Source organism: Glandiceps talaboti, chromosome 21, assembly GCF_964340395.1.
Source record: "Glandiceps talaboti chromosome 21, keGlaTala1.1, whole genome shotgun sequence".
Lineage (NCBI taxonomy): Eukaryota > Metazoa > Hemichordata > Enteropneusta > Spengelidae > Glandiceps > Glandiceps talaboti.
The window spans coordinates 15550259-15563283 of NC_135569.1; the positions used below are offsets into that span (position 1 = coordinate 15550259).

The window sequence follows — 13025 nt, forward strand, 5'->3', positions numbered from 1 at the left end:
ACAGTTTCCATAGGATCATTTTTTTTTTTGTTCTAGACCAACTTTTCTATAGCGCTGCCAGACAACTATATCTATTTTTCACACCCATTAGAATTTTAATACTAATGGGAAGTATCATAATGTTCTCATTGACAATGCAGTGGGTACAGCTATGCAGGGTTAGCAATGTATTAAAGGTGATACCATTGGTTAAGAATGCATGCAATATCCATAATCATAATGATATATTTATAAATGCATGATCTTTGATGTTGTAACCATGGTAACTAAATCCGATACTCTATATAAATTCATGGTGCATTATGATAGACTCCATGTATTAGCTGCAAAGAACTGCATACATTACAGTTGTCATGGTACTAAAAAAGTTACATGATTTTATCATCCAGGTGAAAACCATCTCAGATTATCAACTTGAAGGTTTATCAGTTTTGGATCTTGAAAGCAGTGGCGAGATTCATATACATGAAGTGCCCTTTACACACACACACACACACACACACACACACACACACACACACACACACACACACACACACACACACACACACACACACACACACACACACACACACACACACACACACACACACACACACACACATACACAAACACACACACACACACACATACACAAACACACGCACACAAACACACACACACACACACATACACAAACACACGCACACAAACACACACACACACACACACACACACACACACATGTCACTATCCTGCAAATTACTGACCAATCAGAAAAATACCAACCACTTAGAAAAGTTGTAGTTTTATCACAATTGCTCTATTTTATGGAGAGACTCTGGTTTCACAATTAGTACATGACAAATAGATGTATCTACCTATGGAAGATGTTTTCTATCAAAGTGTCTTATAGCCAGGAATCTATCACAATGCACTACATTATCTTAATACTATAATAGTTTGTCAACAGATGGTGAGACTAAAGTTGGGATGAGTTACAAAGTTATGATATACAAGCAAGTCAATTTTAGTATAAAGGTCATTGACCTTTTAATCTGTCAATCCCTGTCAGCATTCCTTTAGCTGAATATAAACCATTGTTACCGTGGAAACCACAATTATCAGAAACCAGTCGGATAGTGAACAAATCATTTGGATAACTGAAAGTTTAGATAAATGGAAAAAAAAGTAGGAATTAAATAGAAATGAAAATGATATTAGATGATCCCAAATTTTGGATAATAGGTAATCCACGGTATATATATATATTTTTGTACAGATCAAAAATACAATTATTTATGTTACAAAGTTGTACTGCTTGACTGTTATAAATTTATAACTGGTGACTTATCAAATTGATGACTATGTATGGTGTAACTTTAGTGACTAATCTCTTGTAGGAAATGATAACAGCTAAAGTAGAGACTGGATTACAGTCAGCCCCGCCACCTCCTCCATCATTTGATGATAAACGGAGAGAAGAGGAACTACAAGCTAGAAATAAGATGCTGGAAGAGGAAATGGCAAAGGTATGACATGATGTATTATAAAGTTGAAAACAGTTTGATACAATATTATACACTATATTCCGGTGATCAGAGAGATAAAAGATTTCTTGGTTTGGCCACTAGGAGTGCTGTTCACAAGCCATTCGGGGTAAGGAGTAAATCTTGCACATAAGTACAGAAGTTCAGTCTTGTACATAAAGACAGCAGATATGATATTACCAGTGGCTATGATATTGCCTCATTCTAAAACTACAGTTTGAAGATTCATATTTTCAACCACCATGCAGTTTCTTTTCAGATTCAAGCACAAGATAGTACACAAGAAAACAAAATGTTCACAAAAAACTGCTTTTTTTTCAAGTCATGTGAGATTCAAAGAAGGCAGATCTCATTGCATTTCTGGATGTAGCAACTAGTACATGTTACTATGCTCTATTTTTTTAAAGAGTCGATTCAAAAAGTTAGAATTAAACCAAATAAAGTTGATACTTACTTCCATTATATTTCCATATAAGTCTAATATTCAAGGTAATAGTGTGCTCAGTTTTGTCTGCTTTGTTGAATTTGAGAATAGAAATACTAAATAATTAAATGTTTAAATTATTGATTGACAGGTTTGGGGTCAGATGAAGGATGTCTTGGATAAATTGTCTGTGGCTGAACAGAGGAAACATGAATTAGAAATGGAACTTGAAAGGGTAAGTATTGTGTTTCTTAGAAATTGAACTTGAAAGGGTACGTATTGTGTTTCTTAGAAATTGAACTTGAAAGGGTAAGTATTGTGTTTCTTAGAAATTGAACTTGAAAGGTTAAGTATTGTGTTTCTTAGAAATTGAACTTGAAAGGGTACGTATTGTGTTTCTTAGAAATTGAACTTGAAAGGGTAAGTATTGTGTTTCTTAGAAATTGAACTTGAAAGGGTACGTATTGTGTTTCTTAGAAATTGAACTTGAAAGGGTACGTATTGTGTTTCTTAGAAATTGAACTTGAAAGGGTAAGTATTGCGTTTCTTAGAAATGGAACTTGAAAGGGTAGGTATTGTGTTTCTCAGAAGTAGTGTGTATCTAACAGAAATGGCTGGTGTTGTACAGAAACTAAACATTCGCATCTTACTCATTTGATGTACTTATCACATATTGTTGTACTGTCATATCATGTGATATAGGTTTCATTAATTTGTTCATTTGATGTACTTATCACATATTGTTGTACTGTCATATCATGTGATATAGGTTTCATTAATTTGTTCATTTGATGTACTTATCACATATTGTTGTACTGTCATATCATGTGATATAGGTTTCATTAATTTGTTCATTTGATGTACTTATCACATATTGTTGTACTGTCATATCATGTGATATAGGTTTCATTAATTTGTTCATTTGATGTACTTATCACATATTGTTGTACTGTCATACCATGTGATATAGGTTTCTCGAAGACAAAGAGAAGGTGATTCTGTAGATGGCTTACAAAAACATAAAACAGAAGTTGCTGAAAGGAAGGTCAGAGTCAGTCCTGTTTTATGTAATGCTTTAATTATAATCAAAGTACTAAGCAGCCATTTGAGATTCTAAATACTAGATTAGTTCATTTGAAACAAACACAGGAATGCCACATGGCAACAGTGTTGCTAGCCATGCATTGATCATTCTTGTTGCCTTGTAGTTCATACCACTTCAGTGTGACTTGGACGAGACATCAATCATTTGAGATTCATACTAAATTAGTCCACTTGAAACAAATGAATGAATGCTATGTACAAGACAACCTTGTTTGGTAGCCATCATTGGTCTTTTCTAAGACTTTTTGTAGGTTTTACAACTTGAATGGAGGAGACGTTATGAATACCAACATTTGAAATCCATAAGACATAACATGGTTTTCCCTGAAAACACTGAAAGCATTAGTGGTGGGGGTGGGGGTGGGGGTGGGGATGGTGGTCCACACTGGACTTGATGTGAGACAAACACTGAGATATGCTGAAAGAACTATCCAGTATTTTATAAAAGATTATCATTTCACATAAAAACAAAACGTTACAAAAACCTGGATTTAAGATTCATGAGATACTAATTTGGTTTATTTGAAATACTAAACTAGAGGATCACAAAATACAAGGCAACACTTGACATTCAAATGTCAATCTTGTTGTCTTGTAGACATTACAACTTCAGCGTGACTTGGATGACACTTCATTACGAATGCAAGCATTTGAGATACAGTTACGTGATACAGCAACTCTTAAAGTGGACCTACATCATAAACAGGATGAATTGATAAAACTTAGAAATCAACTTCAAGATGAAAAATTACAAAGGTAGGAGAGATGTTTTCACTGCAAAATAAGTAGAATTGAGCTGCAGAATATTGCTAAACAGTTGATGATAGTGTTTGTGTGTGTGTGTGTGTGTGTGTGTGTGTGTGTGTGTGTGTGTATGTGTATGTATATCTGTGTGTGTATGTATGTATGTATGTATGTATGTATGTATGTATGTATGTATGTGTGTATGTATGTATATCTGTGCATGTATGTATGTATGTATGTATGTATGTGTGTATGTATATGTGTGTGTGTGTGTGTGTGTGTGTGTGTGTGTGTGTGTGTGTGCATTTGTACATGGATGTGTGTACTTATATTTGATGTAGTATGTGTTAAAACAAAGTCTGAGAGTGTATGTACATTGTAGGTATGGGATTGTTTATTTGTTTGTGTATATGTGCATGCACATATGTGTTTGTAGAGTTGATATTTCTACTGTCAGTGCTGCTACAACTTTAACATAAGAAACACCACACATTCAATAAGACAATTCCAGTTATCAGAAAAAACAAAAGATTTTATAGTTTGACCACTAGGAGTATTTTAGAAGTAGCTAGTGTGACCAGAAGCAAATGCCATGATTGTTGAGTGCTGTAGCCTTCCTTTCAAAACTCATAATTCCTCAGTGTTTTATTGCAAAAAAATAAAATGTTTTCTCAACCAGTCAAAACTCTAATCTTTCTGATGATGTAATTGTTTGAAACTGATGGAGTTTTTTTGTCGGCTTCTTCACTCTGCTGTGTGAGTTCAGTCGTCGGTTTACTCCTGTCAGGTGCCTTCTAGTAACACTTCATTTGAAAGTGAATTCAAAGTAGGTAACCTGAGTATGGAGAATTGTTTTCCTTGTTTACACAGTACAGTATACCATATTTGCTTACAGTACACACTATAAGACACATAACACCCGGTTTACCCTAAATTGAAAACTCTCTTGTTATTTGATCTGTTTGGATCTTAGGGCAATGCAGGAACAACAGTTAGCTGATGTCAAACATCAACTGAACAGTATGAAAGATAAAGAAGGCAAACTTTATGATGATAACATGGACTTACAGTATAGACTGTTGGATACAGAATCTAAACTTAACCATACAGAAGATAAAAGTCGGTCGGCTGCTGATATGGTATGTGTACAGTTTTGTAATTTTTTTATACTAGAATTGTACAGCCAAAACAGGAAGTACTTGTACAGCTGAACTGTAAGTACTGTAATTAAGAAGAGTTCCATTTACAATACACCCAATTAATTTCTGTTCGAAAAACATCTGTTTTTTTCACATTTCAAAGCAAAGCAAGCATTAAACACAGAATGTATATGTCATACTATAACTTAATCTTTATATTCATCTTTATTTTGTTGAAATTGATCAACATTTAAAATTCAACTTTGGCTCAATAACATATTCTACATGTCTTTTAGCTGTACAAGTGTTACTTCCCATCAAATAAAGTAACAATCATAACTTGTAAAATGATCAACTTTGAGTGTAAGTGTATATGTTATGTACAGTCCTTTGGTGTATGCTGCTTCTTTTAGCCATAAGGCAAAGCTCAGACCACTAGGGCCAAGGTCAAAAAAATGGGTTGGTTCTAAATACCTATAAACCCTACCTAGTGTTCACCTGCCCAGATCCTAAATATATGGATTGTGAGATTGTAATCCAAATATGAACTTGGCACTTAGTTATTGTCTTTGTTATTGTAGCATCAGTTAGCAGAAATGGGTAAAAAAGCTCTGATGGAACAAGTCATACATTTACAAAAAGAAGTTGAAAATCTTCAGATAGATGCATTGAAATCAGGTGAAAAATTAGATTACCAACTTAGGAAGTATGATGAGAAGAAAACTTATTGTAAAAACAAACTGCAACTTGCCAGGTAGAGTACAGCTTATTTACTCATTATTATTTATTATTTTATTAATATATTGTTGTTGCTCTGTTTGTTTGTCTGTGTTTGAGGTGATGGTCTGTGTGTATCCATATCCATCTGTATGTGTCTGTCTGTGAGAGATAGGTGGACAGAGTGAGTGAGTGAGTGAGTGAGTGAGTGAGTGAGTGAGTGAGTGAGTGAGTGAGTGAGTGAGTGAGAGACCATGACAGAGAAGAAAAAGACAGATTGAGATCTAAACAGACTTAGCAAGAGATATCTCTAGATATTGTTTTGTACTTCCACTACAATAGCTACTGGTGAGAAAGAGGCATATAGAGACAGACAGACCAAAGAGTAAACTGAGAGGCATATAGCGACAGACAGACAGACAGACAGACTGACAGACTGACAGACAGACCAAATAGTTTCGTAACTGAGAGGCATATACAGACAGACAGACAGACAGACCAAATGGTATAATGTAACTGATGTTATTGTTCTTTTTATCAACTCAAGACTTTTCTACTGGTCAATGAATTGTCTATGGTGTATAGTTTATTTCCATCACATATAGAAAACCACTTCATTCTTCATCATTACCAGTAAATCATGCATTGTCTGCTTTTCAACATTTCAACAGGGATATTTTTACAAGACAGAAGAGAATTCTTGGTGATCATCTTCATCAGTTAGAAGATGAACTATCTCTGACTAAGTCACAGTTAAAGAAAGAATTGGAGTGGAAAAGTGATACTGAAAACAGTTTGCAGAAAGTATTGAAAGAAAAGAATGATTTGTTGACAAGGTAAATTGTTATTTCAAAATTACATATTAATATTATGATAAGTTATTGTCCATTATATGAAAGAGAATTTTGATAAAATTTAGTTTTGTAATGTTCTTTTAGTCTTTTTCAGTAACTTTTATGCTAATCTGAAATCTATATTTATGAACAGTACAAACAGTGTTGCCATGGTATTTCACTGGTGTAAACATGACATTATTATACACACAGTCTCGGACAACTTCAAATGTGAAATAAATATTACAGCTAAATTGATGTAGGCTTGGTGTTTCACTCAAGGGACATTACAGCTAAACATGATGTAGGCTTGGTGTTTCACTCATGGGATATTACAGCTAAAATGATGTAGGCTTGGTGTTTCACTCATTGGGACATTACAGCTAAAATGATGTAGGCTTGGTATTTCACTCAGTGGGACATTACAGCTAAAATGATGTAGGCTTGGTGTTTCACTCATGGGACATTACACATAAAATGATGTAGGCTTGGTGTTTCACTCGATCATGGGACATTACACATAAAATGATGTAGGCTTGGTGTTTCACTCATGGGACATTACGTTTTTCATACAAAGATAGACTTATTTCAACTCACGACTAACAATAACAGAGACACAATAAACACAGCAGGATCCTTTACCCAATCACATTGAACACCAATAAGCATTGCTATCTTTCACAGTGCAGTAAAATAAAGCAGGCTTCCAATGAAAACATTTTATACATTGATGATTTTAATGGCTGCAATTGTATATTTTCAAACTGAAAAATTAATGAATGAATTATATAAAAATAAATGTCTACAATTGCAATTAGTATCTCTGCCTTAGCAGCCTCTGTCAGCTCCATTTCTGTATATGTGGACCAAACATCATGAGGAAATACTCTCAACAATTAAATGTTAAGTAACTAGGCCTCTAGGAATTAACTCAGTCAGTTCTCAAGTTGCAATTCATTCTCCATCCCATCAGACTTTCAGAAGTGGAAGATGCCTACAGGAACTCATCATCATCTTTAACAAGCACAGAGTACAGAGCCAGATATCTGGAACAAGAAAACAACACCTTACAAAGTAGATTAGACTCTGCTAGTAAACAAAGAAATATTCTGGAGAAACTACTCAAGGAGTATAAACTAGAAAGACAAAAGGAGGTATGGTATCTGAACATTGTAATATTTACAGGGAATTCACCATGAGCATGCGGTTTTGAAGAGATGGGATGTTGTGTTCAGTAAGACTTACTGACCACTAGGTTTATGTTAAGATAAACACAGTACAAGGTTGCAGAGATTGACCTCTCAATGTTAAAAATGTGAAGTGTGTTTCATTGACTGGTCTGTGTGGTAAAATTGGATGTTTCATCATCACTCTGTGGGTTGGGGGTGGGGGTATTTGTTTGTTTACAAAAAACTGCAAGTTATACGAAACAGAATATGTACAATCTACGAAGTCTACAATGTGTCTATTGCAATAGTAGTAGTAGTATGTGTGTATTCAGTTGCTGTTATGGAGCAGACTCACTGGAAGCAATAGTTGTAGTAGTAGTAGTAGTAGTAGTATGTATTCTGTTGCTGTTACAGAGCAGACTCACTGGAAGTAATAATTGTGTGCTATCTTCAAAGCAAGGTGCAAAACTAATGTGTGTTTATTTGACTTTGCTGTCTAGGACATAACAAGAGCTATAACAGGCAATAATATATTACTATCACCCCGACCTGACACTCCAGGTAGTAGTACATATATACGACCTAGTAGTGGAATTGGAACGTCATTGGCGTAAGTAGGCTTTAACTTGTAATGTTTAATATTGTGAATGTATTTATTTCAACAGTAGAGTTAATTTAGCTAAACATGCACAAAATATTTTTTTTTATGATGAAGTAATTACCATGATACAGTAACTGTATAGATTATATAAATTACATATGGTAGTGTCAACTATGAATTACCTTCAGAACAGATTGGCAAAATGGATAATTTTTAAAAATGTAGAGATTGACAGACCAGTTTACATGTAATTAGGTGTTAGTATGAGTAATATGTATTTGTAGAATATATTGTTGATGGTTCCAAGAATCATTTACTACCAGTCTCTTTGTTGTGATAAATACAAAGAATGTCAAGAGGGACATGTTTCCACTGATATGAGAAGAGATTTGTAGTGATTCTGACAAGGGCAGTGGTTTCAGTAGGGTTTAGATTATAGGCAAGCTGTAAAAGGCACAAGTTGAGTTTGTACATTTTGGCCGTAATGTTTGATGCATATTTTAAAGGTACTTGCACTATTCTACTTACTAAAGCATACTAAAGCATCACATGTAAATGACAGAACTCAAACATGGTACTAAGTAAGATATAGCTTATAAATGATCTGATGACAGAATTTATCATACATATTAAAAAATGTTCTGGAAATCCATACTATGTAATCAACAGTTCTAACAATGCCATACCAATTGTAATGTCATAGAAGGTATGCATCATCATTGACATTTTACTGGAGTAGTTTAATTCAGTTTTTATGGAAATATTTTCATTTAAGTAAAAAAGGTTTATAAACTCAGCTTGTGCCACTTGTCATCAAATATTGTCAACTATTGACGTCTCTTAAAAAATTCAAAATGTTGCAATATTTTTCATTTTCATATTTATTTCAGACAAAGTTTTACATCAGCTGATATCCTATCAGATGGTTATCTTGGATTAAAATCACCTCCAGCAATCAATTCTTCCTACATCAATGGATTGGCTGCAATGAGACCGTTATCTGCATCGGTTGGTAGTATGAAAACAAATGACGAATCTGATAGTGGAAGTATGGACCTTGTTGAACAACTCTAGATCATAATTTTTGAACTGTACATGTTGACATGTATATCATCTATGCAACATAAAATCCTCATTCTACTTAGGGTTATTTGTTTATACACAAGTATAGCAAGAGGGGATTTTAAAGGATGTCTAAAGTCAGACCAGGTTTGAATAAGAAACTATCTCATGCCGAGCCAAGGAAAGTCATTTTCACCAACCTTGTAGCAAACGACATCTCTGAGTCTCAAAATAAGGTTTAAACAATTGATGAATCTGGCATTGAAAAGATCATTGTGTAAACTGGGATTAAGCTTAATGGATAAATACACAATGCTTGGCTTCAGTGTTGTTTAGAAAAGGTTTTATGAAATGTGAAACTCCTAAATCTCGTTTGCTAATACCTGTGATTCCTCACCCCAGTGTAAAATAGAGCTCTTCATAACACAATTTCACTATTTATACATCTGTTCTAGAAATATTACACTGCAGGGTCAATGAAAGTGGGTTTTCATGACTTTCTAAACAACTAAGATACTAAGATGAAATCAGCCTCATTTTTGTTAACCTAGAAAGTAGTATAACACTGGTAATCCAGCCTTCGGCTTTACTAAGATAGATACAAACTAAATCTATTGTTCTTCAATGTGGTAGATTACACAAGTGGGTGATAGCGGTTCCTCTGTTGTGTAATTCTAATCACCCTGTGATCAACATAGTGTAAATATTGGAAGTCCCAAAACAACACTGTAAGTTAATGGTTGTCTAAATAAACTAGTTTTCAGAGATGCCTCTCAGCCCTACTGGTGCTATAATTAAACCAATGTCCATTCAATAACTTATCACTGTTGTATCAACATGTTGTGACAATAGTTTTACTTTGTGTCTATCTTAGAAAACCGAAGCTCCGATTATTACCAGAGTGATATATTAGGACAACACCTTGACTATAACATTGTCCTGTATTTTGTACATCTCAATTCAATTTGTCCATGTGATGATATTATAACTTATATTTATACCAAACTACAAAACATTCATTGGCAGCTCCCTTGTTTTAATAGTCACAAGATGTGTGCTTTACAAAGACATAACAATTATCAATAAATAAAATGGGAATATACATATGGGTGCCACATATAAAATTTTATCATGCATAGTCATATTCATACTTGACTTTTCGTTTATTAAAATTCCAATGATAAGAGTGTATGAAATATTACCAATGCCATCAAGCATGTTTAGGTAGTGTTTACCATACGTAAGTAAAAACAAAAGAAAAGATATAATGACGATAGAGGGCAGTATTCAATAAACGCCAATGAGATTACAATTGCCACTGGAAAAGGTCTTCTTCCCTTTAATTTTGCACCAAGGCAACTATTGAAGGCAGGATTTAAACTCTTTGACCTTGGTGGCTACAGGTTTGTACTATGTCCAATAAAAATACTATAAATTTATAAAATTTTGCTTGCCATTAAATTTGTTTGTTGTTGAAAACAAATATTGTATTTTTGTGCTTGAAGGTGCATGCATTTTATTTAATATACTTGAGATATAGATTTATTACAAGTTACTCCAGCTCGGATATTTTGATATATTTTGTAAACCAGTTTGATGTAAATGTATCTTTCCATTCTTTTATAAATGCAAAGTTCTGGTTCTGTTTTTGTTGTCAACTTGAGTTGCTTCTTTAGCACTTACCAAAGTGTCTCACAATTTGTTTCTATGGTAACACTGGACCAAATCTGCATATTTAGAAGTGATGTTATGCCAATGCTGTTATACATCTTTAGTTTCAGATTTATCAGTGACTTACTGTCTGATTTAACAGGTGACCAATTCAGTTGCTACAATGTCCTCAATGTATATAATGTATATGTCGTTCATTGGATTTTACTTGGAAAACATTTCTGAGTTTGGATGCAAATGAAAACAAAGGAATCATTTTATCTGTATGCCTGACGTATGTAAGGTTGCCTATGACTTAAAATTTTGTCATTGGTTGCATTTCAGAAGACTATAAGCTAAACCTGTAACTAGTGGTTATAGACCAATCTATCTTTGCCTTTATGAAATTCACCACTTTTATCATGTTCATGACCTCTGTGTGACCTACATCGCAGCTTTCGTGAATGGAGGTACACAAAAATACCGTTCAATCTGAATGAGAGTTTGACAGACTGTTCTATGTCTTAGCTTTGCTTTGGAAACTAATAAAATCTATATCTTTGTTCTTAGAAGAGGTTTTGTGGCAATTGCTTACAATTCAATTTTGATTTATTCAAAAATGTCACCTGACATACTAGTCCAGGGTCACAACAAGGTCATGAAAGTCTACTATAATCGCTTTTTACTCGTGAAAGTACTGTCATTCAGGTCTTCCAACCCTATCCCGAAACTGTACATACCTTGGGTAATACACCTGTCCATATACAGAACTGTTCTTATGTGTGTGTTTATATACTTTTCTGGTTCCAACCAGTTCAAACTGGGTCAGATTGGTTTGAAACCAGTTCAAACTGGTTCAGACTGGTTTGAAAACAGTTCAGACTGGTTCAGATTGGTTTGAAACCAGTTTAAACTGGTTCAGACTGGTTCCAACCAGTTCAAACTAGTTCAGACTGGTTTGAAACCAGTTCAAACTGGTTCAGACTATTTTATTCCTATTTATAAGCTATTTATATTTTATAAGAATTGTAAATGAAGGCAAAATGTACTTGATGATCTTTGGAATTAGTTGTGAATCGCCTTATGATAAAACTAAATAGTGCAATTCCTGCAAATTTTAAAATGTATATAAAGTGATAATGGAAAGTTAATTTGTGATATTTTATAAGTTGAAATGTAAATATATTGCATATAAATAATTGATAGTCCATCTAGGATGTATTTTAACAAATTCAATTTTTTAACCTTTTGACATGAATCGAATTTTTGTATACATAAAAAAACACTTGTTATTTTTGTATATTTTGTTTTGTTTTCATCCTATAGACACAAAATAAAACAATATTATATCATCCTGTATTGTTTGTATGTTTATGGTTATTTGTTTGTGGGTGTGTGTGTTTGTTTGTTTGTGGGTGTGTATGTTTGTGCCTGTGTGTTTATGTGTAAAGTTTTTGTATGCTTAGGGAGCCTTCAGTACTTAAAATGGGGAGGGGTCACTTTTTACAAATCGGTTTTCAGGGGAGGGCCATATTTTAGAAAATGTTATTAGTCTCTCCCCACTCACATCCATGTCAGTGATGCCGATGAGCACTTCCTCTAGTGTCAAGAACCTTGGTGTCACCCGACTGTCATTGAACATGGCAGAGCATGTTCAGAATGTCTGCAATCTGTCTTCGGCAGATTGCTTGAATCCATCATTTTCTAGCAACAGGCCACCAAGACTCTTGTCTGTGTTCTTTCTCGCTTGGATTACTGTAATAGTCTTCTTTCTGGTTGTCCTAAGAATCTTATTAACACGCTACAGCATGTACAGAATGCAGCTGCACGTCTTGCGTGCAAAGCCAGAAACTTTGACCACGTTGAACCACTTCTACACTCTTTGCACTGGCTGCTGATCAACTCTCGCATACAACACAAGGTTTCTTCTATTTGTTATGATGTGTTGGATGTGACCGGTCCTGATTATCTTTCTCATCTTCTTCATCTTTTATTCTCCTCACAGACAACAAATTTAGGTCTTCTTCCGACACCTGCATCCTAAAGACACCAT

General features: G+C 34.2%; 1 protein-coding gene across 1 annotated transcript in view; it reads left to right on the forward strand.

The window, feature by feature from the left end:
• LOC144451301 (uncharacterized) overlaps positions 1-12183 on the forward strand; it is a 64328-nt gene extending 52145 nt beyond the window's left edge. The window contains exons 16-25 of the mRNA XM_078142104.1: positions 1383-1511; positions 2105-2188; positions 2924-2998; positions 3656-3813; positions 4775-4940; positions 5522-5694; positions 6329-6493; positions 7464-7644; positions 8160-8269; positions 9151-12183. Of these exons, the coding sequence (XP_077998230.1) occupies positions 1383-1511; positions 2105-2188; positions 2924-2998; positions 3656-3813; positions 4775-4940; positions 5522-5694; positions 6329-6493; positions 7464-7644; positions 8160-8269; positions 9151-9334 (1425 nt within the window). The 3' untranslated portion in view covers positions 9335-12183. The remainder of the gene's footprint in view (positions 1-1382; positions 1512-2104; positions 2189-2923; positions 2999-3655; positions 3814-4774; positions 4941-5521; positions 5695-6328; positions 6494-7463; positions 7645-8159; positions 8270-9150) is intronic.
• The last annotated feature ends 842 nt before the right edge of the window (positions 12184-13025 follow it).